The sequence below is a fragment of the Corvus cornix genome, chromosome 12, assembly GCF_000738735.6.
Source record: "Corvus cornix cornix isolate S_Up_H32 chromosome 12, ASM73873v5, whole genome shotgun sequence".
Lineage (NCBI taxonomy): Eukaryota > Metazoa > Chordata > Aves > Passeriformes > Corvidae > Corvus > Corvus cornix.
This window is the reverse complement of record NC_046342.1, coordinates 3,158,735-3,184,640: the sequence shown is the minus strand read 5'-3', so window position 1 is coordinate 3,184,640 and position 25,906 is coordinate 3,158,735. Positions and strand designations below refer to the sequence as shown.

The following is a 25,906-nucleotide window of genomic DNA, read 5'->3' as shown; positions in this document are numbered from 1 at the left end:
GGGGGTTTGATGAATGCACCCTTTTTATTGCTGCAGCTGCGATGACTTTGATATCTCCAGCAAACGTTGGCTCCCACACCACGGGAGCCTTTTGGAAACTGCAGGAAGCATTTTTATTGGGTTTGGTGGTGATATGCTTAGAAAGCAGCTGTCAGGTAATAGAATTTAGTTGTCACATAAAAGCAGTGTTCAGTAACTCAGCTGTCACTGGTTTCTGAGGTTTTCTTAAAAATACATAGTTCAAAGTTATTTCAAGGTAACCTAGATTGCTTTTCCTTCACAATGATATGTTACATTTTTAATCAAGGTAGTATGATGACGACAAAAATTTCTTAAGCCATCACAAGATACAAAAACTGTAAAACTGGGTTCCTGCATAGCATGAAACATCTGTGTCTAAATACAGCATTAATTGAGCAGTATGCTTGTTGCTTTAGCAATGTCTTAATTGGCTTTTCAGTATTACAGGAAACCCTCCTTGCAGGAGGACAGCTGGGATGGTGTTGAAATTTTATTCCCTGTATGAGACATTAGTACAAGATTTTCAGAAGGAACATTTGTTCTGTAGTTTAGCATTCTGTTCCCATCCATCCTTCCTTTTGTTTTAGTGGTTGTTTCGGTCCCTTGTAGAAATGGAGAATTTTGATGATCAGGTGAACAGTTTAAATTTATCTTACCCCAGAACAGTACCTAAAAAGGCAGAAATGGGGTGCCAGGTGTATATGGAAAACAGAGCATTAAGTTTGGAGAAGGCAGCTGTAGATGGAGAAAGGAGGTTCCTTGTCTTTGAAGGGAGCTTTGGTCTCTTCTACAGAATAATTTGTGGGAGAAGGTGACTGGAACAAGAGTAAGAGACTCTTCATAAACCCCTGGAAATCAGAAGAGCTTTTGTACACCTTTAGTTCAGCCTATGTCTTTATACTTACAGGTTCTCAGTCAACAAAATGATTAATATCTTGAAACCCACTTTGTTTTAATCGTATATCTGATGTACGTAAAGTACTACTCTGTTTCTCAAATATGGGTTCACTTCATTCATACTGGTATTTTAATTGAATTTTTATTGATTTTTTTAAGGATAAATCTTAATATTTAAAAAAGCGTACTTGAACTTGCTTTTATGGTTTTAATGCATGTTTGTTTTTTTTTTTTGTAGATAAGAAGGCCAGTCTAAGTCTCAGACTGCTGTCGTACAATCTTCAAACTTTCACATCTTTCCTAATGAATGTTGTTATCCTCTAGAAAAGTGAGTGTACTTAATAAAAACTTGCTTAAGGGTACGTTGTCTTAAACTTTATCACTTTTTGTCAGCAGAAAATGAATGGAGAACCCTCCTTGTGTTTACTGAGTTCTGTAAATGTGTTGTCTGAAAATGTGGTTTTATTAGATACGTAAAATAATTTCTGTAACATGATTTGTGATGTTTTTGCTCAGTCAGTGTTCAAAGTAATGAGTTGCCCTTGATTATTCTCTGAAATACCTAGATTGCTTATAATGAGCTTTTTTTGTGCTGCAGAGATATTCATACCTCTGTCTATAAATTGATTGCTAGATCCTGGCTTTTTTGCTCAGCTGAGGTTGAGCCATGGTGAGATTTTCAATGTGCTTTTGTCTTTTAAGTCAGTCTGTTTAAAATTCTGGTTTGTAACTTGGAAAAAAAACCCAACTGGTAGTGATGGTTGCATATTAATTCTCAACAGTATTTTTTTCCCCCTGCTTTTGATGCAATAAACTTCTAATGTTGCTGAGAGCGTGTATGGATTTGTGCCCTGTGGTTACTGGACACTGCTTTGCCCGTGCAGTGCTGCAGTTGGGAGAATGGGCCCACAGTGACTCTGTGATTTACGCAGGGAGTCTGTGATCCGTGAGCAGCCTCCACAGCCCGGTCACAGGCACAGCCCAAACCCCCAGCCCGCAGCTGATTTGTTCGGTTACACAGCCCTGACAGCTGGGCCAGTCTCCAAACCCTTTGCAGTTATCACTAATTTGGGAGGGCTGAGCTTGAGCTGAGTAGAACATGCAGATCCTTATTCCTCAGGTCAGCTGGCTTGTGGGAGATAAAAGCTTTAAAGCTGAATTCTTTTATCATTTCCATTGTCTCTGTGATCAAATCACTGAGAAATGACACAGCCTAATCAGTGCTTTGAGGCAGACTGGTGAGAATTCTCCTACAAGCTGTGTATAGACTAACTCACTGTGCTAAGGCTGGTTATTACCCTTCTAAGAAATGCATTCACGCCGTGTCCATGTGTTCCTTGTCAGCCCCTGATGTCCCCTCCAAATGCTGTGTTGGCTGTGCACCAGGTTGTGGGTTTCTCAATTATAATAATACGATAATGATAAATGATAATTTGGGCTTACTAGTGGAGAGAATGGTTTGTCATGAATACAGAAAGTATGAGCGGTGGAATTGGCCTGTAGCACATTTTTTCATATGGGTTCAAGCCTGGAGCTGGAAGTTTCTGTGGTGGTCTGGGTTCCATTTAGGCAAATGTTTTGGGACTTCAGCTGTAACTGGAAGAATTGTCTTCATGCATTTGCCTTTGTTGCTGATTCATAGTTAGTATTTACAAACCTGAGTAAATCACAAGGCTCAGGTCTTGTGCCATAACTTGTAATTCTCTAATGCTGAGGGAAGCTCAAGGCTGTAGTAGCTACTTCCGGTGTAAGTGCTCAGGAGCAATAAAGGGAGAGGTGGGAGAACCCTTTTATTCTGTAGCATCATCTGTTACAACCTTCTTAACCAGTTTTCTCCTGTTGGGGAGCTCCTGTCTTGAACACCCTTATTCCCCAGAGCTTTGCTTAGTTCTTGCCGTGGCATTTTGTTGAAATCTGACCCCTTTCTATCTTGTAGCAGGTCTGGAACCAGGCAACTCTGCTGTGTGCTCCTAATTATGTTGAGAATTCCTCTTCCCTGTGTTGCTTCTACAGCAATGAAGTAGCCTGTTGTGGCTTAGTTTTAATGTACTTCTAAAACACATATTCATCTTTGCAATGTTTTTCAACTGTGCTTTCTGCAGTCTGGCTGCTTTTAGGGGCATCTGAGAATGCTGGCATAGCCTGATGGAAAATGCTCTTTTAAACATCTGAACGGTGTGAATAAAAGTACAGTGAAAAGAAGCCCCTTCTTCAGTAGTTTAAAGTGAAACTCTCTGGTACAAACTGGTGCTGAAGGGTCAGTTGGAACTTGGAAATTTTTCCTAAAGAAAAAAATCCCAAAGCTGTAACCAAAAAATAATTTGCCCTTTGACTTTTTTCTCTAGGAAACAGAAATACACAAGGGAACAATCATAGTAGAAGAATGGAGAATCCTTTTCCTGTTCCAAAACTCAGTCAAAATTAAGTTTTTTTTAGAATAGAGTGCTTGCTTCCATGCCTGCAATGAATCAGGCTCTTTGGAAAACCAAGCTCTGGATTGGTGATATGGATTTGTAAGATATAAGTTGTATTTGTGGAGTTACCTTTTTCTCACTTCTGTTCAATATGTTTTTTTCTCTATCCTTGTTGGGAAAGAATGGTTCAACAAGTTCCAGAAAACATAAATTTTCCAAATGAGGAAGAGAAGATACTGACGCTCTGGAAAAATCTTAATTGTTTCAAAGAATGCCTGAAGCAATCAAAGAACAGACCTAGGTAAGAATCTGTTGAAAGCTGCAGCAACTGTGCATGGCAGTGCAGGGTTGGCTTAGCTGTAATTACTCTTTGTTTTTCCTTGGTTCTGTAAACAGCAGCTGCTGCCTTTGCCAACAGCAGGCCTGGCTCATGCTGCTGTCCCTTTATATTTCACTTTGTGAAGAATCAGCAGTGTTCAAACAGTAGCAGTAAACCTGTAATTTCCTGCCTGGTGTGTTTGTAAGTGGAATGGGGAGGTAAGCAAAGAAATCCTCCCATTGTGGCAGCTGTAGAGCACCGTGCTGGGATGTTCCCATGGGAATCCTGGTAGAACTGGCAGTGGTAGGAACTGAACAAGTTGGAATGTTCCCTTTAGTCCCACTGCCAGCGTGGCACCTGTGCTGACTGATGGTGGAAAAGGAAGGAATGGATATTCTCCTAGTAAAACATAAGTAGTATAAGGATACAGGTAGAGTCACCCTGTCTGAAGCCCTGCTACTCAGTTTTTGCTTTAATGAGGAATGTTTTATGTTGTAGGTTTAACTTCTATGATGGCCCCCCGTTTGCCACTGGGCTCCCCCACTATGGCCATATTCTTGCAGGAACCATCAAAGACATAGTAACCAGATTTGCTCATCAGAGTGGTTTTCATGTTGACAGAAGGTTTGGCTGGGATTGCCACGGCTTACCTGTGGTATGTGTCATGAATTTACCTACAGATACTTCTGTTGGTTCCTCTTTCGCTGTTGTTCCCTGCTTATCACTCATGTTTCCGTTGCTTTTATACCTGGTATTGTTGCTAAAAGAGAAATGGAAGTTCCTTGTCCAGTGTGTTGCTCTGGCTTTTGTGTGTGGGGAGTTCAGGAGCTTCCTGCTGGTCACCTGCACTCTGTTCATTGCTATGAAGCTGTATTTATTTGGTGCCTATTGCAGAAACTGGTGTTTTGTTTATTTTTCTAATGATACTGAAGGAACAGTCATGCCAGGGTGACCCTTTGAAATCCTGCCTAGTTCAGGTGCAGCTCTCGTGAAATCTCGAAAGGTTAAAGGAGGCCCCTGAGCCTCATTAGAATGCATAGGACATAAATAAACTCTGCAGGGAAATCCTGAAAGCTTTTGATAACAGGATGTTTTGTTTGGTTGTTTTCCATGCTCCCAGGAATATGAGATTGACAAGACTTTAGGCATTAAAGGGCCAGAGGATGTGGCAAAGATGGGGATTGAAGCTTACAACAAAGAGTGCAGAGGGATTGTGATGAGATACGCCAAGGAGTGGGAGGTAAGTGAAGGCTCAGTCCATGTTCTGCTGAGCATTTCTAAATGTATTTGTGCAGAAGTGTTTCAGGTAGGGTGAACTTCATCCTTTTGTCTGATTATGTGCATAAATCTCATGTCTTTAAGCTACTGTGTTTCTCCCTTGTGATCCTGAAAGGGGGAAAAAAAGAGCACCATTGTGGCTCAGAACAGACTGCTGGTGCTGTCAAGAGGAGGTTACTTGCAGGTTACCTGGAGCTCAGAGTGTCTAATAAGATACACTGAACAAATAATAGATATGTTGAGCATTGTCTCTTTCTTTGTGTCTTCTCTTGTATAGAAAAATGAAAGATCTGTCTTTGGTTTTCAAATGGAGCCATTAAAGAAAATTAACATTAACCTCACTGCTTTTCTGCTTCTTCTTCCCCCAGTCTTTTCATTGCCAGAGTGCAGGGTAGTAGCTTGTATTTTTGGAAGAACAGAAATTCTCACATCTGGTTTTGTCACAGGTGGTGTGTGTAAACTCTCAGTCTTCCCAGAGAATACTGGTGTCAGCTTTGCATCCCAGGAACAGAGGGAGAGTGTTGGTGTGTGCGAGTTGGAAGAATGGTAGTTCTATAAAATGATTTCCAATAAAGCTTTATCTTAACCATCTTTTTTTTTCCTAGACAGAACAGTCTTAATTATTTTAAGTTTTCCTCATGCAAAAGCTGTTCTACTTCATCACACTCCTCTGCATGTTCTCTAGTCCTGCTGCATTTCTTTTCATGGAAATAGCAATTTCTTATTTGAGCATCACTTGCCTCTTGCCCTTGGGAGAATTCTGAAGTTATGGCCAGTGTCTGAAGAACCCAGAGCTGCCTTGGGTAGAGTAGCTGTGGCCTAAACCTCAGTGAGTGGCTGGATGAAAAGCAGACAGTTTGTTTTTTTTCAAATGTACACTCATTCATCTACACTCTGAAATGTTGTATTTCAAACCCATCATCAATAATTCTTTGTTGCTTTTAGAAATAAAAATAGCAAGATTCATTCTGATTTGTTGTGGTGGTTTAACCTCAGCTGGCAGCCAAGTACCAGTGAGTGGAGATAGAACAGTTTAATTGAAACAAAATAAAGTATTGTAATGATGCTATTGATAATAATGGTAGTAAAAGAGGAGAGAGAGGGAGGAGTAAAATCCAGGAAAACCAAGTGATGCCCAGTCCAGTTGCTGAGTGATTCCCGGTCTGTCTCTGCACAGTGATTCCCAGCTCCTGGCCAAGTCCCCTCAGTTTCTCTACTGGGCACGCTGTTCTGTGCTATGGAATGTCCCTTTGGCCAGTTGGGATCAGCTGTCCTGGCTGTTCTCCCACCCAGCTCCTTGTGCAGCTCCCTGCTGGCAGAGCCGGGGAAACTGAGAACTCCTTGCTTAGGGTAAGCGCTGTGCAGCAGCACCTAAGCCAGCAGTGGGTTAACAACATGATTCCTGTACTAAATCCAGAGCGCAGCACCTTACCAGCTATGAGGAAGAAAATTAACTCTATCCCAGCCAAACCTAGAACATGTGTTGCATTTTCCATACCTTTTAACTTGCTGTGCTTCAGGAACTGGTGTTTTTGCAGTGCTGGTTAATCCAAGCACTTGATCTTTTGGGTGGTGAATGGATTTTGTATTTTGTTTTGTTTGTAAACTTGTGCATGCTTGTGTGTATTTTAGTTGATAAATAAAAATAATGAAATTTGTTAAAATATCTTTTGACTTGTAATAAATTCAAGTATTTTGGAATAGGGCTAGGAGAGGAATTACCAACATTCCTGTTAGATAGAGTGTTTATTTTCTGCCTGGAGTGGTTAGCAAATATTTGAGACTTAAGAAAAAATAAAAAAGGTTCCTTGGCTGTGTGAGATCTTACAAAACCGAGACCAAACATAATGCTCCAATCTTGTGGATCCTTGTACTAATCAGTCCTAGGCTATGGATCTTATTAGTGGAATGTCAGTGTGGCTTAAAGGTCAGGATGAAAACTGATACGTGTCGGGAGCTCAGGTCTTGTATGAAAGTGTAGAGGTGAGAGAATGAATGTGCTTTGTGTTCACTTTGCTGGTTTGACATTCAGTGAGGGCTGTGTCTCACAGTGTCAGGACAGGTGTCGCTGGCTTGGCTGTCTGCAGAGCTGGGGGTTTGGGTGGCTGTGAAATCCCACTTGTCCCAGTGAATCCCATAGCTGGCTCATTCCTCATTAGTGTCTGCCTGCTGGGCCATGGATGTGACCATGATCTGTCCTGAGGGAGGGACGAGCACCTGTCACTCCTGGGGCTTTGGCAGCCCTCTCATGGCTTTGGGAAGTCAGAGAAGGCAGTTGGCCCTGGAATAGTTTGATAACTTGTCACGTATCGATTTCTTTCAGCATTTCTTTGTCTTCAAGTTACATCATGTTTTCATGTAACTGAAAGCTGATAGACTACGTCTTCTGGGTTTTCACTGTCTCTGCAACAAGCAGTCTTAAAAATAGAAGTAAGACCACTGCAATGAAAAGCAATTTTCAGGCATTTGAACCTTGGCTGAACCTTGAGTGATTCACCATTTCTATTTGATGAATGATCCAAATGATCTACCATTTCTGCTGCGTTGAACACATTTGCCTGTTGTGTGACCTTGGTTCTAAATAACCATGCTCATGGTTTCATTCCTTCCTTATTTTTGCCTGTTTAAATACACTGTTTGGAACTATTATCAGGCTAAAATATTTTATGGATGTATTTCATTAATATGGGACAAACACTGCACTTAAAAACCCATTTGATGCTTATTTTACAGAATAAATATTAGTCACGTATCGTGATGATACACTGTTAAGGTGCCTTTTAATCTCTGTGTTTGTGTCTTAACAGTTCAGTGTTACCAGATTAGGACGCTGGATTGACTTTGAAAATGACTATAAAACTCTTTACCCTGAGTTCATGGAGTCTGTGTGGTAAGTGAACATGTATTGCTTTATGGATTTGAAATGTGAAAAAGGCTTCAGTCATTGCAAACCTGTGCTGGTCCATGTATCACTGGCACTGTTCTGAAAATGCCAAATGCAGATAAAACATCAGGCAGAGTAATTAAAGTGATGTGAAATCTCTTGAAGTCCCAGTGACGGAATTAATTGTCCCATTTTTCCCTTCTTCAGGGTAGCAGGGCTTTGCAAAATAAAGTGCACCAATACTGCCTTCAGTGAGCCCTGAAATCTCACTGCTCCATGTCAACTTAGAAGCAGTTCTGAAGATCTATTAATATGTTCCTTGGTTGGTGTAGGAAATTACGTTATATCTCTGCATTCTTGATGTTCTTCACACTGTCAGCTGTAAATGGGCAAACTGTCCAAGCTCAGTTTAGCTCCAAACCTCTTCTTCAAGCCTGAATTTAGAGGCTGTGAATCTGCTGTTATCTTTTTCTTGGCAGCACAGTTTGACAACTGTCTTGGACTCCTGGTGCAGAGCTAAGTAAAGTTTGGGTGTTTTGGCAATGTATTCAGGGTGCCTGTTGGGATTTCAAAAGACAATACAACCTTCCAGGTTAAGAGGATAATAAGATTGGTTTAACACAGTGAAGAAATGGCAGCTTTGGGTCTTCTGGGTGATAGAATGACAAGGTGAATTGCAGGGAAAGGTTCAGCAGAGTATATGCTGACAAAAAGCCATTGTAAAGCAAATTATGTGTATATTAAAGTATTATTGGATGTTTGTTAAGATTAGTTTTACTAATCAGCTTTAATCATACAGTTAGTTTCATAAAGTTATGATAATGGATTGACAGACATTTTAGATGTCCCTGAAGCCACTGCAGAGGGCTGAAGTGCCAGTGAGATTTCAGTGAGCATTGGAAAGATGGTGGGAAGGCAGCAGATGTTTAACTAACTCAGCTGAAGAAACCCTGCATAATTAAAAAGCCAAAACTGACAAGAAACCTTTGTTTTGTAAATCACAAAAATACTTAGTGGCATCTCAAATTCTGTTTAACTGGAAGCTTAAAAACCAAACCTGACTTGAGCTAGCTGCAGGGTCTTGCTCAGCAGCCCAAACCTTTTTTTTGGTGGTTTGTTTCTCCCACCACCTCTTCAAAAGGCAGTTTCTGGTCTTTCACCTGTCACAGAGATCACCTCCTAATGCTTGCTTTGTTACAGACTCTAAAGTATAAACTTTGGGTCTGAAAACTCAGAAAAATTTCAGGAAGTACGTAGGCAGACAGCCACTTAATTGTACTTTTTTTGCTTCCTGATAGTGTTAAGTTTCTGTTAAGTCATGTAATGAAATGCATTTTCTGTTTTGAAAAATTGGGTTTTTTTGGGAAAGTCTCCTAGGACTGTCTCAGGGCTGAGGGAGATGATGCTTAAAGAGAGCCCTGTCACTGCAATTAGAGTGGTGCTTTTGACAGGGTAATGCACAATTTCCTAAAAATAAAAGAAAATAAATTGGATGGTTACCTAGGCAATCATCAGACCCAAAAGATGTTCCTGAAGTTACTTTTCATGTCCATCAGGAGTGCTAATTTGAGCTGTAGGTTCTATGCTTCTCTCTCAGTTGATTTTAAACATAAATATATGCATATATGAGCTCCTTTTGAAATTCTTTAAAAAAAGTTTTAAAATTTACTCTTCAGCTATGTACGAAAGAGAAACTGTAGATTAATTTCTGCATTGGCCTGTCCAGTGCTTTTACCTTGTTGTTGTTCTGTCTGTGGGAGAAAAATGCTGATTTTAGGTCCAGAAAAAAACCTGATTGTGAAAATGGTAGTGGGCATGGCAACTGTAGGTTTTATGGTTAAAATATGGTAAGGAGTTTGTCTTTAGTCTTATAATCAGCTAAACCAGTCTGTTTAGGTTATTTTTTTTCTGGTCTATAGCTCCTCTTGAGGGTTGCAGCTCTGGAGTGGTCTCAACTGGAATTTCTTTGTGACATGTGGTGTTTCCTTCTGTGTTTCTCTTGAGTTCAGTGAGATAATCCAGTACTTGTGATAAATGTTGTTTTCAGTGGTGGCTGATTCAATCCAAATCATTTAGATTGGAAATAATTTAGGACTCAGACACCAAATACATCTGTTATCTAGTATCTCTACAAAACAATATTAATAAGCTCAGAATGCTAGAGAGCATTTCTTTTTCATCTTTTATAATTGTCCTGGTGGCAATGACTGCTTTGTTGGCACTTTGGTGCTATGTCATATGATGACTGACTAAACTGAATTTTCAGCCTGCTAAATTTTGACTTACAAAAAAACATTCATTGGTGGAACTGTGGTATCCTGGCAGAGTTTTTCAGGGGAGGGTTGAAAGGTGGTGTCAGTAAGAGGTGATACTGTACTGCTTTCGATGTTAAGATACAGTCAACTCTGTATATATTAAATAACTTAAGTAGAACTTTTAAGTTCTAATTCTGTAGAGTTTGTCCTGCAGTGGCTTGGATCTCAGTTAAGGAGTGCCCTTCACTGGAACTGTGCAATGACAGTGATCTTGAGCTGGCACGGCACAAACATGCAATATGTTCTTGCCTTTTTTTTGTATGGTCACGAGACATCCAGTGAAAGGGAGAGGAGTTTGATGGGAGCTTAAACTTCCTACTGAGGTGGTCTGAAAGAAACCTTTGGGAGTTGGAGTAACTATAAATGATTGTCTTCACTGCTGGCTTGTTGCACAGGTGTGGGGCTGGATGTGTGGGGCTGGATGTGAGTTTGCTCCTGGGGCGCAGTTCTCCCTGGGCTCCGGGGAAGCAGCCTGTGGGGTGCCGGGGCGAGGGGACGGCTCTGCTGGTCCCGGGGTGATGCCCAGGCCTTGGCCTCTCCTCCTGCTCCTCTGAAGGGTTGCTTGAGCAGATTCCTGTCACCATCTAGTGCCCGAATGAGCAACTGCGGGCTGAGCCTGATTCCGCGTTAGGGACAGTCCTGAGCTCCCCTTGGTGATGGAGCTCTGGGAGGAGGTGCCAGGGAGAGCTGGGGTCACCCCCGGCCTGCCCTGAGACAGGACCAGCACTCAGCATTAAACCAGCATGCTCTCAGAACAACACATCTCTGGTCCTAGTGGAAATCAGTGTTGCATTCTGTGCATTCCATGACTAGTGATTCTCTAGAGAGATACCGGTCATAAGAAATCTGATTTATCAGTTTTTCTATGAGCAACCTGTATTTTTTTTCCTCATTGTTGTATTTCTTTTGTGCATTAAGTTCTCTAGTCCCCTTGTTGTTACCTTCTCACCATTCCAGTCCTTGTTGTTGTATCTCCTTACCTGTATTTTGAAGGAGGAGTACACTGTAGTCCCATGCCTGACCTTTGGGATAAGTTTAGCATCCATTTTAGATATTCACATTTCCTGTTACACAGGTATTTTGCATTTCTGGCTTGATCCAGAATCTCTCAACAAATACACTGTTCCAAAGACTACAACTTGGAGGCTAGACCTGGAGCTGGATGATCTCTGTATGCCAGGATTTTAAAGCTCTCAGTGGCAGTTGAGCATAATTTTTGATAACTTCTGTACTTAACAATTCCTAGGCCCTGGAACAAATAAATACTTTTCTTGACTTTCTTAAAGAGATGTCTTTCCAACATACTGTTCTAAAGACAGGCTGTGTTTGTTAGTGGAATTCATGTTCTACCTAAGTTAATGCTTTTTTGATTCATGTTCAGTGTTTTTGGAGCGGGTTTTTTCTGTTTTTTTTTTTTTCCTTAATCATCTGTTTTTGATTGTTGCTTTCTTTTTGATTTTATCTTGTCTATCAAGTGTTGCTTATGAGTCCTGGGAAAACCTTTTCCTCGGAAGCTCTGCTTCCCATGATGCTGTTAGGATGCAGTGTTTGCTGAACTTGGAAATGACAGAGCTTCTTACATAGCATGGTGTTTGTGCCTGGATGTGTTTGATAGGCCTACAGAGGCTATAAAATTGTCATTTTATCTTGATACGAACTGATGTGAGGTCACATAGCAATAATTTTGTCCATTTACCTATAATACCATGGGTATGTTGAAATCATAGACCTCTAGATCCTGCTGTGCTAATGCCCGCAGAACTGTTTACAGGTCCTGGTGTTTTTTCTTTAAAAAGGGGGGAAAGCACTTTATATGTGTTTGAAAATAAATCTCAGTGTTAATTATGAGTTAGTTTTCTGGAAAGGTTGGATTAGATACTGATCATTGCAAACAGAGCCCCTTGATCCCCCAAAGGAATGGCATTAAGAACTTGGGAAGCTCCAAGATCAAATCCCTCTCTTTGATGTGAACTGGATGTACGTGTTTGAGAAGTGCAGCTTGCTTTTGCATCTGCTGAGGATAGTGAGAGATGTTGGATTTCGTGTGGGATGCCAGGGCTGTTTGGAGTGCTGTACTGACTGATTCAGTATCTTTTGGAAGCCAAGCCTTGCTCTGCAGGAGTTTGATTAAATCCATGTGGTGTTTGTGTGCTGTGTGTGTGACTTGGATGAACAAATACTGCAGCAAGGTTCTGGTTTCTTGGGAGTTCTGGAGAGAGCAAGGCTTTGTTATTGACTGGGCTTGAACCAGCTGTGTTAACCCATCATCACATTTCAGGAACAACAAATTGGTATCACTTTGGAAGTTAAACATTCCTTGCACCTTTAGGGACCAGATTCTCTCTTAACAAGAAGCTGAAATACGCATCTTGAATTTCACCTTTTCCCAAACTGCATTTTTCTTAATAAAGGTCTGAGTGCTGCTCCCTCAGCCAAGAGGATGAAACTAAATGTGTTTATGTTTGAGGAGAAATGTAGCAGAATTAGAGGAACAGGGTTTGACTTCTCATTTCTGTGTTTTGTTTGTCACTAGAAAGGAGCTCTGTGGTTTCCTTAGGTTATTATTTTTCTTTCAGATAGCACTGCAGTTTCAATTTTGGCTTACAAACCTGGAGCCCCTTTCTTGCAAAGTGTCAGCATTTTTTAAACGTGAGGGTTAAACCATGTTTTGTGAGGTTATTGTCTAAAATACTGTGATGCCTTTAAGTGCCACCTGTAAGTGACTCTTACTGTTAGAACTAGGCTCATCATTGGCAGGTGCTGTGTTTCAGGTGGGAGCTGCTGCAGGGAGCTCTTTGGGAATCATCTCTGCAAGTCTGGTGGTCACACACCAGCAGCTCACAGAAGCTTTTTAGTTAAGGAAGCCATTTAGAGCCATTTTTTTGAGATAACAAAAGAGCTTTTGTAGTGGTAATGAGGGCTGTGGTATCAAACAGCAGTCTTGACTCAATTATAATTCTGTTTATTCCGTGTGAATGGCTGTGTGATAACCTCCAAATGAGTGCTCGTTGTGGCCTGTGAGAAGCTCAGGAGAGGGATGTGGTGTGGAAGCCCATCCCTGCTCTGCAGTGCACAGCTGGAGCCCGGGGTGTGCAATGGGATGGGATTGCCACAGGAGGGAGATGCTGGCCTGGATTGGGAGCTTGGTAGCTCTGTGTTGTGCTCACCTTTCCTGAGCAGCTCCCTGAGTTTACAGTTATATTTACAGCTGAATTAAATATTCAGTGTTTCTCAGAGTAGTTTCTGTGTGCTGTTAGTAGGCAGTGTTCTATAGAAAGTAAAGTGGAGCCTTTTTCTATAGGTATTTTAGTTACTGGTTTTGAAAGGCAAATAGAACACCTTCAGTAGGAATGCTGTCACTTGTCACAGGCTGCCTTCATTATGCTCTGAGGGGGTAAGCATACATTTAAAGTTATTTTAACTCACACAAAAACTTGTGCAGTTAGCCAGCTCAAATTTGTATGCTGAAAGCTGGTGACTCTATATTCCGGGATCATTTTTATAAAAGACTGATCTGGATTTATACAAGTCTAAGTTGATAAACTTAAAATCTCCATTGTAAAATAGTCACTCGCTGCTCTGTTTCCGATTTGGGTTGGGGGTCAGGCAGCCACATCTTGCCTGTGGGTGACGTTTCTTGGTTGAGCAAGGTTTCTTTGGAGTTGTGTGTCAGGTAAGGCACCTTTGTAGGAGTGCACAGCTCTGAGAGATTTCTAGGTTTGGCTCCTCTGTGGCAGAACTTGATGCTGCTGAGGGTCACTGAGGATTTTTCCATCTCAGACTTTGGATTTTGTACTTTTTCTGATGTTAGTGACGACTTATAGGAGAGTTTTTGACTTTTACTGGAGGCCCATGGATGAATCTGATGGACTGCACATCTTTTCCATGTGACATTCTATATTCTCTCCAGCTGCCTAATCTGTAGTGTAAAGATTATTCTGATTAAGGCACCATAGGACTTTCATGTCAGCAAGACAGGGCATGTCTTTTGATATTCTTATTTTGGGCTACAGATAAAATCAGTGCAATAGTCTACTTGTGGTTTTTGTTGAAGATGATAATTTCAAGCATGGAAGACAAGACACTGACTGAAATACAGGTCCAGATTCTCAAGCACAAAACGACAGCCTGCAGAAAAAAGTGCTGCTTGCCAGGATGGGGTTGGTTGCTTAGCAATGAGCTATTTATCTGCAAAGGGACCCAGAAAAGGGATCAGGATGGTTTGAAAACAGTTTGGATAAAGGAGCTTTTAAAGTCAGCAGAGTTTTAACAGTTTCTATGTGAAATTCAAAATGATGAGGCTGTGCAGTAGCTCTGATTTGTGAGTTGAAGTTGGCAGGATTATTTAAGGCTTGCCCTCTCCTGCCTTACAGCCTGCAGGCTGTGCCATTGAGTGTGCAAGTCAGTGAGACATGAGAAGCTGATAAATGTTGATGATCTTTGAGGAAACCCTGGGGAATTCAGGGTTTGTCCATCACATGGACACTTTGAGCTGCTGTGTGAAGTGTTTCTCTTCCAGCTTCCATTCATCTTGAGCATTGACTCCATTTGTCAATGTAATATTAAGTGTAATATTTGTAATATTAAGTGCTGTCTTGATTATTTCAAGAAAACATAAAGATCCAGCTATGCTACAGGCTGGATTGATGATTTCCTAAGCAGAGTTAAGGCTTGGTGTGAGACTCATCTTGGAGAGGATCTGAGTTCAAAGGAGAACATTAAATTGAGGCACCATAAAACTGAGTTCATCATTTTTCATGGTTAACTGTGCCCTCCTGTGAAAAATGCTCTTAGATTATCAGGATTTACTTGGGGGGGGTTGCAGGTGGCTCTGACCTGTATCTCTTCTGTGGCACTGGTTGCTGCAGCAGAAACTTAAGATCATGTGAGAAGTGAGCAGCCATGTCACTACTTGTCTCTTCTCTAAATTATGACTGATATCAGCCTTGTTAATTGTTCAGATTTCAAGTGATCTTTGTATTCAGGAAATCTGAGAAGGGATTTAGATGGAACAAAAATCCATATTGCTGATTAATCTATGTGCTATGCAGCCAGTGCATGGAATACCAAGCTGCTAGAACCAGCTAAAGCTAAAAATCTGCCAGAAATGCAGTTGCAATCAATTATCTCTTTGCCTTTTGACTCGCAAATATTGTCTTTAGTTGATGATGGATTTTAAAAAAAAAGGTGTAATTCAGAAAGAAACTCCAGCTAGAGCACAAACCCCATTTTGCAGTTTATTTACTAAATGTGAAACACCAAGTTATTCCTTGTTCCTTGTGTATTTCAGGTGGGTTTTCAAGCAGCTCTATGACAAAGGGCTGGTGTATAGAGGAGTTAAGGTCATGCCTTTTTCAACCGCGTGCAACACCCCCCTGTCCAACTTTGAGTCCCATCAGAACTACAAGGTAAGTTGCAATCAGATTTCTCTATTCTCTTCTGTTTGGATATGAAGAGCTTTAGTACTTTTTGCTTGGTGGTACCTAAGCACATCATTACATTCCAAATTGGTAGTAAAAATCTAGGTAAATGGGTTAATTTTTATCACATTTTGCTGTATTTGTTTGGATCACTTGATCTTAGACTTCTTCCTTGGTTACTACTTACAGATCTTTGAAGTGAACACTTTGTTTTATTGGGGTAAATTCCTCCTTCTCTGGGCTCTCAAGGTGATACTGCAGTGGTGGATTTTTATGCTGAATTTTAAGAGGGGAGCTGCAGTTGTCCCTATGCACAAGAGGGTCTTTGACAAGGTTTTAATCTTCCGTGAGGGGATTCATAAGGAATGTCAAAGACACTGTAGCAGTAGGATAATGGCTCTTCTAAGAATCATTAATTTAGATTGGGAAACACCAGAAAATGTTCTACCTTATATAATGCAGGGCTTACTGTGGTTTATAAAATGTTCCTTTAAAAGTGAATGACAAGATAAGGCAAGCGCAGCCTCTTGCTTGCAACAAACTCATGTTCATGTATGTGAAAGCAGAACTTGTGTCCCAGTTTTTCAAATTCCATGTTAGTTTGTGGCTAGAGGTTTTGTATCCTTTCCAATCCTGACCCAGGCCTCCATATCATTATATTGTAAATCTTTCACTTGCATTGTGGGAGCAGAGCGCAAGCACAGATTGTACATCTGGTCTCTACATCTTGCCTAAAAAAGGCCAGTTTTCTGGCCAAAAATAGTATTTTTGAAACAAATGTTTAAATAGACTTGTAGTACAATGCAGCCCACAGATACCAGAGCTTTCTGTATTGCTGAGGGGTATTTATGCTGAAAAAAACCTGGTTTGTGATTTATGAAAGAGAGATTTGCAAAGATACCTTGATATTTGTGACTGTCTGACAACTGAAATAATTACTTTTCTTGTCCTTATTAACTGACATTTCACACAGGCTCAGATTAATGAGCTTTCTTTAGAACAAAGACTATTTTGGAGGGTTTGTGTATGTGTTCTCTTTTTCCATAAAGCTAGAGCTCGTTTTTTTCTCTTCTTGAGTCTTGATGAAATATTCAGATGCTGTTTCTTACTCTAGAACCAGAGGTGTGCGTGGCTGCTCTGCCACTCCATACAAAAATTATTTTTCTTATCTGCTAGAAGTGGTGTTTGGAAGGTGTGGGTCTGTGAGCTGACAGGATTTATTCTTGGTGAGCACAGCTACTTGTGGGTGTGAGGCAGCTGTTGCCTTTCTCACAGTGGAAAGCTGCTGTTTATTGATCCTCTGAGAGCTGGGACACAGATCAGGAGCAGTAGGACACAAGAAGCATGTTCAGAACCAGAGCTGGGTGTCTAATGCACGCTTGAGTTAACAATGCCAGCAGCTGGTGTTGCATTAAACTGAAGAAGTGGCATCTGCAGGTGAAATTTTAACAGCTAAAACACTACCTGATGCCATTACCTGTCAGCCTGGATGGCATTTTTTATGCTTTGGCAGTTGTTTTTATCTACCTGGTGAGCTGAGTGCTTCAGAAAGCAAAGTGAGTAGCCTGCAGTGCTGCCTTGCACTCAGTACAGACAGAACCGAGAGCTCGAGCTCTGCCTGGTATTGAGCGCAGGCCATGGGTTATGTAATATTTATGTTTTACTGTTGACTGCACCAGATGTTCACAGAAAATTCCCTCTGGAGCAGCCCTCAGCTCAGACATAAATAGCTGCCTGTCCCATGATGCCATTAACTGCTCCATGATGCTGGATGGAAACCAGAGCGCCTCGCACGAGACGTGTCGAGGCCACAGGACCTATTTCTGTGCTTAGGGTCGGTGTGCACAGCACCCTCTGAGTTGGCATTTAGAATTTCATAGTGAAAGTTTCACATTTGGAGGGTTAGACTTGCTTTTACAACAGCTTTTCATCATATGTGAAATGTGAAGTGACTGAATAGGGTTGTACTTGGCTGACAGAAAAACTTGTTTTCAGTGGATTTTTTGGACTCATTTGAAGGTTAAGTTTTACAGTGTAGCTGACAAAGGTCTCCTTCCCTGAAGTTTCTTTTAAACATTGATATACTCTTGTTTTTAAGTACTCCAAATGTTTTCCCCCTCCTTGTTAACAGCAGCTTCTTAATTAGAGATGAATCATTTTATGTGGTGGCTGTTCTTCCTAATCCCTGGCTACAGAAGAGAATGTGGAAAAGGCTTTGTTTAGTCGTGTCTGAGAAACTGCTGATTTTCCTGACCCTTGAGATTGGTTCTAAACTTTGAAAATGGGGTTATAAGAGGTACCTAAAGGAACTGCACTTGTCTTTTCTTTGGTGTTTTGGCAGCAAATCCCCCAAATCTTCCAGCAAGTGGGAGATTTTAACCCTGTGGCCTTGTTGGACTAACAGACTGCACTGGTGTAATGAGGAACTCTGTGACTGGTGCTCTATTCTTGACTTAAATGCTGCCACTTCACCTTTCACATTACAGATTACAGTGATGAACTAGGCCAGTTGCCAGATAGGTTTGGGTGCATGGCAGTGAGAGTTACTGCATCTTAGATTTCCATTTTCTCACTCACATAGGCAGTAAAGGCTTTTTGCTGGCTCTCTTTTTACCCTTGGACTTTATCTTGTTTTTCAGGATGTTCAGGATCCTTCAGTGACTGTGAGCTTCCCACTGGAAGAAGATCCCAGTGTGTCTCTTGTCGCCTGGACCACGACTCCTTGGACCTTGCCCAGCAATCTGGCCCTTTGTGTTAACCCAGAATTGCAGTATGTAAAACTGAGAGGCAAGTATTAACTGCAGGGGACACACAACGAGCACCTCTTCCTTCCGTGCCTGTGAATATGTACTTATGTTTTGTATTATAGACTGGTTTAGGTTAAATTTACAGAACTTTCTGGGGGTTGAACCAGTGTTAGTTTGAAAGATGAGATCCACTTTGGATGTGGCTGATGATTTCCAACTGCTGTGCTCTTGTTATTTTACATGGTTTATGAGGACTGTACCTTGAAAATATTAATAGATGAAATAAAGAATAAAAAAAAAAGGGATGGGGTGCTTGTAGTCTTTAATTATACCTTCATCTACAAGCATCCCCCCTTTTAAAAAGAAATTAAACAGAATAGTAAGTAGGAATTTCCAGTTCCAACATAACCACATGAATCTGTTGTATGCCTAAGGTGATGTTAAACATAAAGTTCTGCAGTGAACTCCACATGTTTGGGTTTTTTTTCTATTAAGAGAGCTAAGTATGTTTCAGTTTTCAAAATTTTTAACAGAAGTTTGGTCATCTTAAAAAGAAATACTGAGTGCTTTCAGAAATAACATCTCACTTGCCTGAGGGGCTGAGTTGGGTTTGGATGTCTTTGGCTTGCTGCTGTGGGACAGTGACCCTGACTGAGTTGGCAGGGTAGCAGCCTGAATAAAATTTGTCATTGAAGTTAGGAAATCAGGGTGGTTTGGGGTAGAAAATGAGTTTTCTTCATAACATTTCACTTTTTTTTTTGTATTAACTTTCTTTGTTGGTATATACTTCTTTTAGAAAGAAAGCCTAGCATGTAATTGAAATAGCAAATCTCAGGAAGGCTGCATAAAGTGCAATCATTACCTCACAACTTAATAATACTGATTTTATGTGGTAATTGTCCATCTTCCAATTGTTTCCCTCTGTTTCAATTGCATTTACTGAAACTTCTCAATTGCTTTTTTATTTGGCTCAGCCATAACAGACAAGATAGGGTATTTCTGCCTCTGCAACAACAAAACACTGAAAATCAGTGGACTGGATTTCATCCTGTGGTTTCTGTTTAAACTTAGCCTTTGGAAAGTGTTCCTTAACTGGCTGTGTGGGGTAGAAGTAGCTGGAAAGTAGTAAAGGATTATTCTGGGCAGTTTTACAGCTACAGTGATACCATCTTGCACATATTGAAAGATTTCATAATGGTGCAAATGAGGGGATTAAACTGAGATTTGTGGAATTCCTGTTTTGTTTTATATTCTAGATAAGGCCACAGGGAAGATTTACATTTTGATGGAGTCCAGGCTGGTGGCATTGTACAAATCTGACAGTGAATATGAAATACTTGACAGGCAAGTACATAAATGATTACACTTGCTAATTTTCAGTGTTTTTCTAGATCAGAAGTTAAATGTTTTCAAGAAGATGGATTTCCCTGCATGTGTGTTTATATTGCAAAAATCTGTAAAAGGAATTGAAATTTGCTGGAACAAATTGGTCTTGTATGTGAAGCTACAAGCAGAAAAAAGTTTCATTGGGTCCTTGTATTGTGGTGAGGAAAAAGGGTTCCATAGTCCACCCCTTTCCTGTGTGTTCACAGTAATGTAAAAGTTTGAGAAAATGCTGGAGCTGGTCCAAATGCCTTCTTCTACACATTCTGTAAATATTTAAAGGGAAATGTGCAAAACAATCCCATATCCCATTGTTTTTAGCAAATATTACTTCTGTAGTTAGTGGCAGTCATTCCTTTTTGCAGAGTGGTTATTCATCTTGGTTAGGTGGAAAAATAGGAATTAATTAAGAAGTCAGACTGGGCAGGGGGTGCAGGTGTTAAACAAATATTTGTTTGCTCACTTTATTCAAGCAAACCAAATAACCCAATAAAAACCTACATAACACAACCACAATAAAAAAAAATAAAGACTAGGAATGTTTTTGAGAATAACACCCTTTCTTCACTGGCATCAATTTCTACTTTTGTCTTTTTATCAAGCAGTTGAAAGCTTTAAATTGAAAAAGTGGAGGCTGTTTCAGCTAAGCAATTGCATGTGGTCATTAAATTAGGGAAATACAGAGCAGGAATGTTTGTTTAAGATGTGTCCTATTCCGATGGCTCAAACTGGGCAGTTGAATAATTTTATATCTCTGCATTGATTTCCCTCCTTCCCCCCCCTCTATGAGAATGCTCTTAATCTGTCACTTGGTCTGTACCAATTTAAGATGGTGTTCAGTTTCTAAAGATGATGTTCAGTGCTCTCATTCTTCAGGGTTGGCTGAACTTCCCGATCTCTGTAGTTTTTTCCTTCCCTCTGAGTCATCAGTGAAACCACTGAACAGTGTCAGTGTTAGGATGGTCCTGCCAGGATACCACTGGGAATTTTCTTTTGGTCTGAGACTGAATTAACAACAACTTTTTCTCTTGAAATGGTGGTGTATCCACCAGGTCAGGTATTTGTGTGTGTTGGAATGATAAAGTATCCAAACTCTTACTAATGTTAAGACCTAAATTTGATCTGCTTGCTTGCTATCCAAGCTGGTTAGTCTGCCCCAGAAAATGTGGCTTTGTGTGGCTTATTCTTGACAAATTCACATTGTATGTTCTTCAGCACTTACTAAAAACTCTCAGTCACTTAAAGTTGAATCAGGTTTTTAGATGTGTCTCAGTGGTTTTTAGATCCATCAGTGCTTCAGTTCTCTCAGGAAATACAGATACTCTTTCCCTTTTTGGTCTTTTGAAACCTGTTCAGAGTGTCTAAAAACTAAGCCTTCTATCAAACCACTTTTTTTTCTTAAGTATTTTTAAATACATTTGCTTTAGGCTTAAAAAAGAAGCCAATTAGCCCATATATTACATTTGTTGATCTGTTGTCTTTTGCTTCCAAATTCTTCTTTTAATGCATTACTACAAATCTAACTTCAGTGTGACTGCAGTCATTCTATTTCCAGGAATGCACAGAACATTTTGGCCTTTTCTGATGTGGTGTCTTCATCAGAAATGTGAGGAGCCTGTTCTTTAAGGCAATCATACACATTTCAGATGTTGTATTTATGTCTCTGACTAATGGTATTTCTAACACCACCTCTCAGCCCCCCAGTCTTTAATGATTTTTTAAACATTTCCTTTTTTTTTTTTAATCTCTGCATCCATAAGGCTGCTAGCAAACCTCTCTGCAGAGCAGTATATTTCAATTCTTTCTGTATTAGTGCTACAGTCTCTTTTCAAGCTGATTTCTGGTTTTGGTCATGCTCCAGTTTCTCTGTTATGTAATAATTAATTTTCTCAAATGTGAAATGTGAGACAATTAAAAGGTAGCTGGTAGTTGAATAGATCTTTGAAAGATTTAGATCTGTATGTGAGCTTGTGGAAATGAACTTTCCCACTTCTGCTCTTAACTTTTTTCTTCCTTTAGCTCACTTCTAAATTCTCAAGCAGTCAGGCCCTTGAGGGAGAAATTTATGCAACTTAATCTGTATCAGACATCAGGCTGAGGGCAGGGAATGGTCTCATTGAAAATGTTCAGTGTCTGAAGTCCCCTGAACTTGGCTGCTTTGCATTGATGAATTGGTCTGGGTGTATTACCCCAATTTTGGCCATTGAGTGGCTTCTTGTTTTATTTAGCAGTGGTAGGTAGGACGTGACTGTTGAGAATCTTCCTCCTCTTTTGTTACACTTCAGTCGTTTGGCATATTAAACATTTAATTTCTTTGCACTGTTTTCCCTTGTTGTCTCTTTTTGGATTCTAAAGAATCCAAACCAGAGATTCCTGATCTCCTGGGAGTGAAGGATTGCTGCAGTGATTTTAGATGAGTCTTACCACTATAACGTAGGTCACAAGAAGGCACCGTTGTATAAATTTTCAGGCTGAAGTTCAGGACTTTGACAAACAAAGTATTTCAGATGCCAAAATGAAAATCAGGAATGTGATCCACAACCTTTACCTTTCTCTGACTTGTGTTAAATAAGACTATAAATACTGCTGGTTTTTTTTTAAAGCCAATTCTGGTGCTTCACATTCCCACATCTGTGTGGCTGAGCACTGGGATGCTTTGCTCTCATCTGATCCTGATTAAGCACCTCAAACATTCCTAAGGCTGTTTGTAATATAAAAACATATAAACCATCTGCAAAGCCGTGGCTTAAAATAGAAGTCTCCCCTTTTCCTAGAGGATATTGTGTGTGCTGGGCTGAGGAGTCATGCTCTTGAACTTGGCAGTAAATGCTGCTCGAGGTCCTTTCTGTGCAGTGCAACAGCTTTGAAGAGTCCCCCACTTTGAAGGAGTCAAGTGTTTTATGGTTTGACCATTGTTTGGAAGTTGTAGATCAAGGGGAGCGTAGGGAGAGACCACAGCTGTGACACAGTTGGAGATCCAGCCCATCTATTAGATTAAGATATGTTTTAGCTGGATTTTTTCCCCTGAAATTGGATGATTTAAGCACTTTCAGGAGAGTTCTGAGCTGCAAATCCCAACCTAATCACTGTCTTTGTCAGCTGCTGTCAGAAGCCTGAAGGGAGCCAGACCTGCAGGCTCCATCTCTGCCTTACATTTCTTGTCTGACTCAGCTGGTTCCTCAGCCAGTCCTGTCTGTGTTGGATCATTCCCTGAGATGCCTGTGGAGAGTTTGGATGCCCAGTTCTAGAATAAGGAATGAGGCATCTGAGCTTTAAAGGCTGCAATACCCTGCGTCACAATCTTCTGCACATAAAACTTCAGGTGTTTCGGATCACTGTTTAGTTCTCTTGGACATGCTGAGGTTTAGGGCTTTGTTGTTATGGATACTGTGTTTTATCCAGAAGATTCTTGCCCAGATTTACCATAAAGAGCTTGTCATTAATGCTTAATTCCTCTATTAATTTACATTGATTGATTGAAAGTCCATCAGGTACAAGTTAATGACTGGTAGCAGAGATGCATTAAGAGACATTGTTTTTTCTCCAAGTCCACATTAAGCACAGAGGTGGGAAACAAACTTAAGGAAATACTTTTCATCTTCTGAAATCAAATTCTGTCAGGGAGATGAAGAAGCAAATAGGAAAAAAAACCAATTTCCAGGTTGTTAATTTATGTTCTTATAAATCCTTCTCCTCAGGTTTCCTGGCATTGCTCTTAAAGGCAAGAAATACAAACCACTCTTTGAATATTTTATTCAGGTAAGATGAACAAGTTTGGTGTTTGATACAGGATATAAAGACAAAAGTAAAACCCATTCTGAGTATTCCTTGTTTATATTATGAAAAGATCTTAAGTTCTAATAACAAACTCCAGTTTGTTAAGGTATTAAGGTACCTTAAAATCCTAGTGCAAGTTTGAAAAACAGTATTGACTTCTTTCTCTAATATTTTTTTCCTTTAAGTTTTAAATATATTTAGAGTAAAAATTGGGTGATAAATAGAAGTTTGATTTCAGATTGCAGAGAAACTTCAATACACATTAATAAATAGGCAGTATTCTCTCATTTTCTCATCTGCTGAGTGTCTCTTGTCTGCCTCCTAAGTTGACAAGCTTTGTCTTCACAAGGGAATGACTCTGACTTTGGATAACAATCAGACATGGTCATGTTTTCCACTGAAGAGTTAAAAGCCTTTGTTAAAAACCTACTGATATATCAGATTTATCTGGATGTCCTGTGCAGCTTTTAAGCACTGCATTAGGTCTGGCATCCCAGATGATAAAAGAATGTGTAGCAATAGGGAGAGGGTGTAGAAAAATTTTCTATTTTTTAAAAAAAAATTGGATTAAAACCATTAAATTTTTCAAAGAGGAGAAGTACAGCCCTGCTGGCCAGGCAGCTGTGAACTCCTGTAAGGGATTTGGTCACTTGTGACACCTTCTGTTCTGAAATATCTGCAGGAGTCAGCAAAGGTGGGAAAACCTCTGTAGGGAGCAGGGACTGATACTTCCAGAGGAAAGCCAAACACGGCTGAATGTGGAAAATTGGACTGTGGATCTGAGGTTTGGAACGGATAAATTTTTTGAGTCTTGCTGTACTTGTAAGGAGCAGATGGGGCATCTACAATTTTTTGGTTTTTATACAGAATGGAGGTCTTATCTCAAAATATCTCCCTCCAGAACAAGCCAGACCTAATAATTTTGTAACACATTTGGTTCAGCTGTGACTGCACTGTTTTGTTTGTTTGTTTTGGTTTTTTTTTTTTTTTTTTTTTTTTTTTTACTATTTTTGTTTTAAGGAATAGTAAATAACCCTTCATTTTTCATTATACTGAACACACTGAAAATTGTCATAGCTTTTCTTAGCAATTTTTTTCTGGATTTTCTCTTCTCTCTGTTTTTAGTTGGTATTTACCATGCTCTCATTCTCTGGAGGAAATAAGGAAAATGTGTGACTATAAAAGCAAACTTTGATTTAAAGGAAGAGGTAAAGGGGACATACAAAAATGCAGGAAGACTTCTGTACCTTTCTTGGTTGTGTCCTCACGTTCAGGAGAGTATTGATTGCAGTCTGTTAAGTACAGAACTGTGTAAAGATCTGTGGCTTGAAGAGTAATTGACTTGGAGGCCTTCTGGAGAGGTGTGAGATTTAATCACACTTGACACTCTTTAAATGAAGTGCACAGGTGTCTGGGCTATGGGAAGTCATTAAGTCATGTTAGGGATGTCACATTTTACTGTGTCACTGATTTTTGATGCAGTTCTTCCCTTTTTTGTGTGCCTCGTGGCTCTGCCAGATTCTTGAAAATCCTGCTTTGCTGTATGTGTGTAAATATATATCTATATGTAACCCCCCCATATTTTTGTGTTACAGTGCAAAGAAAAAGGTGCCTTTACTGTGGTAGTGGATGGTTATGTGAAGGAGGAGGAAGGCACAGGAGTTGTCCATCAGGCTCCCTACTTTGGTGCTGTAAGTGTGAACTACACATTTATAATGTTAATTTTGTTCAGCACACGTTGTATGGCTTTCCAGCTCCTGGGGACTCTCTCAGGTGATAGATGTTAAACAATCTTCCCATTTGCTGCTTGAAAATGTAAGAATATCATGTAGCTTTGTAGTCTAATGAGCTCTTCCACTTAGTGCTTGTGCTAGACTGGAGATTTTCGTGTCCCTCGCTTTGGTTTGTGTTGTGGTGTGTGAGCTGAACTCACCACTGTATCTTCTGAGTGTCATTGATTTCAGCTTTTCTCGAAGTCTGAAGTTAGAGCTTCGAGCAGGGCTGATCTGTGGCACTGCAGTGAAAACTGGCTCTGCTAAGTGATAATTTTGGTTGGGAACAGCAGTTCTGCTCAGCACACTGCCCCTCTTCAGCGTTTCAATTTCATTACTCGCTGGGCTTTTAGAGAATGAGAAAATGCTTTCTCTTGCTTTTGTCCTGAGACTTTATCCCTTGGTGTGAAAGGATTTTGTTGCACTCCATTCTTTTTTTTCCTGTCTTTATTGTCCCTTCCCTCAGTCTGTTCTTTTTTTTAAGGCTAAGAGGAATGATTTGTCATGGATTTAATAATTTCAGTTTTTAGACACTTGAATTAAATGCACTAGTTTAGGCTCATTGTCCTTTTTGTAGAGTGTCCTGTCTTCAGCTATTATCCAAAGATGCCCTCAAAAAACTTGCAGTGCCTAGCAATTAGCAATCCCTGGACCACGAGCTCTGTCATAATTTCCAGAA

At 40.2% G+C, this 25,906-nt stretch overlaps 1 protein-coding gene and 1 non-coding gene across 5 annotated transcripts in view; both read left to right on the top strand.

Moving 5' to 3' along the window:
- Positions 1–25,906, top strand: part of IARS1 (isoleucyl-tRNA synthetase 1) — an 89,208-nt gene that overhangs the window by 607 nt on the left and 62,695 nt on the right. For 3 of the 4 annotated variants that reach the window (XM_010409753.2, XM_019292063.3, XM_019292064.3), the window contains exons 2-11: positions 1,157–1,246; positions 3,514–3,633; positions 4,150–4,306; positions 4,772–4,891; positions 7,737–7,819; positions 15,419–15,536; positions 18,188–18,335; positions 19,552–19,639; positions 23,377–23,437; positions 25,051–25,146. In XM_010409753.2, coding sequence (XP_010408055.1) covers positions 3,515–3,633; positions 4,150–4,306; positions 4,772–4,891; positions 7,737–7,819; positions 15,419–15,536; positions 18,188–18,335; positions 19,552–19,639; positions 23,377–23,437; positions 25,051–25,146 — 990 coding nt within the window. In that variant the 5' untranslated portion in view covers positions 1,157–1,246; position 3,514. Of the gene's footprint in view, positions 1–1,156; positions 1,278–3,513; positions 3,634–4,149; positions 4,307–4,771; positions 4,892–7,736; positions 7,820–15,418; positions 15,537–18,187; positions 18,336–19,551; positions 19,640–23,376; positions 23,438–25,050; positions 25,147–25,906 lie in introns of all 4 variants that reach the window. The other variant, XM_019292065.3, reaches the window with a different exon arrangement.
- LOC120410705 lies at positions 1,767–1,900 on the top strand. The gene has a single exon (XR_005603024.1). It is a non-coding gene; the product is annotated as a small nucleolar RNA SNORA84 (small nucleolar RNA).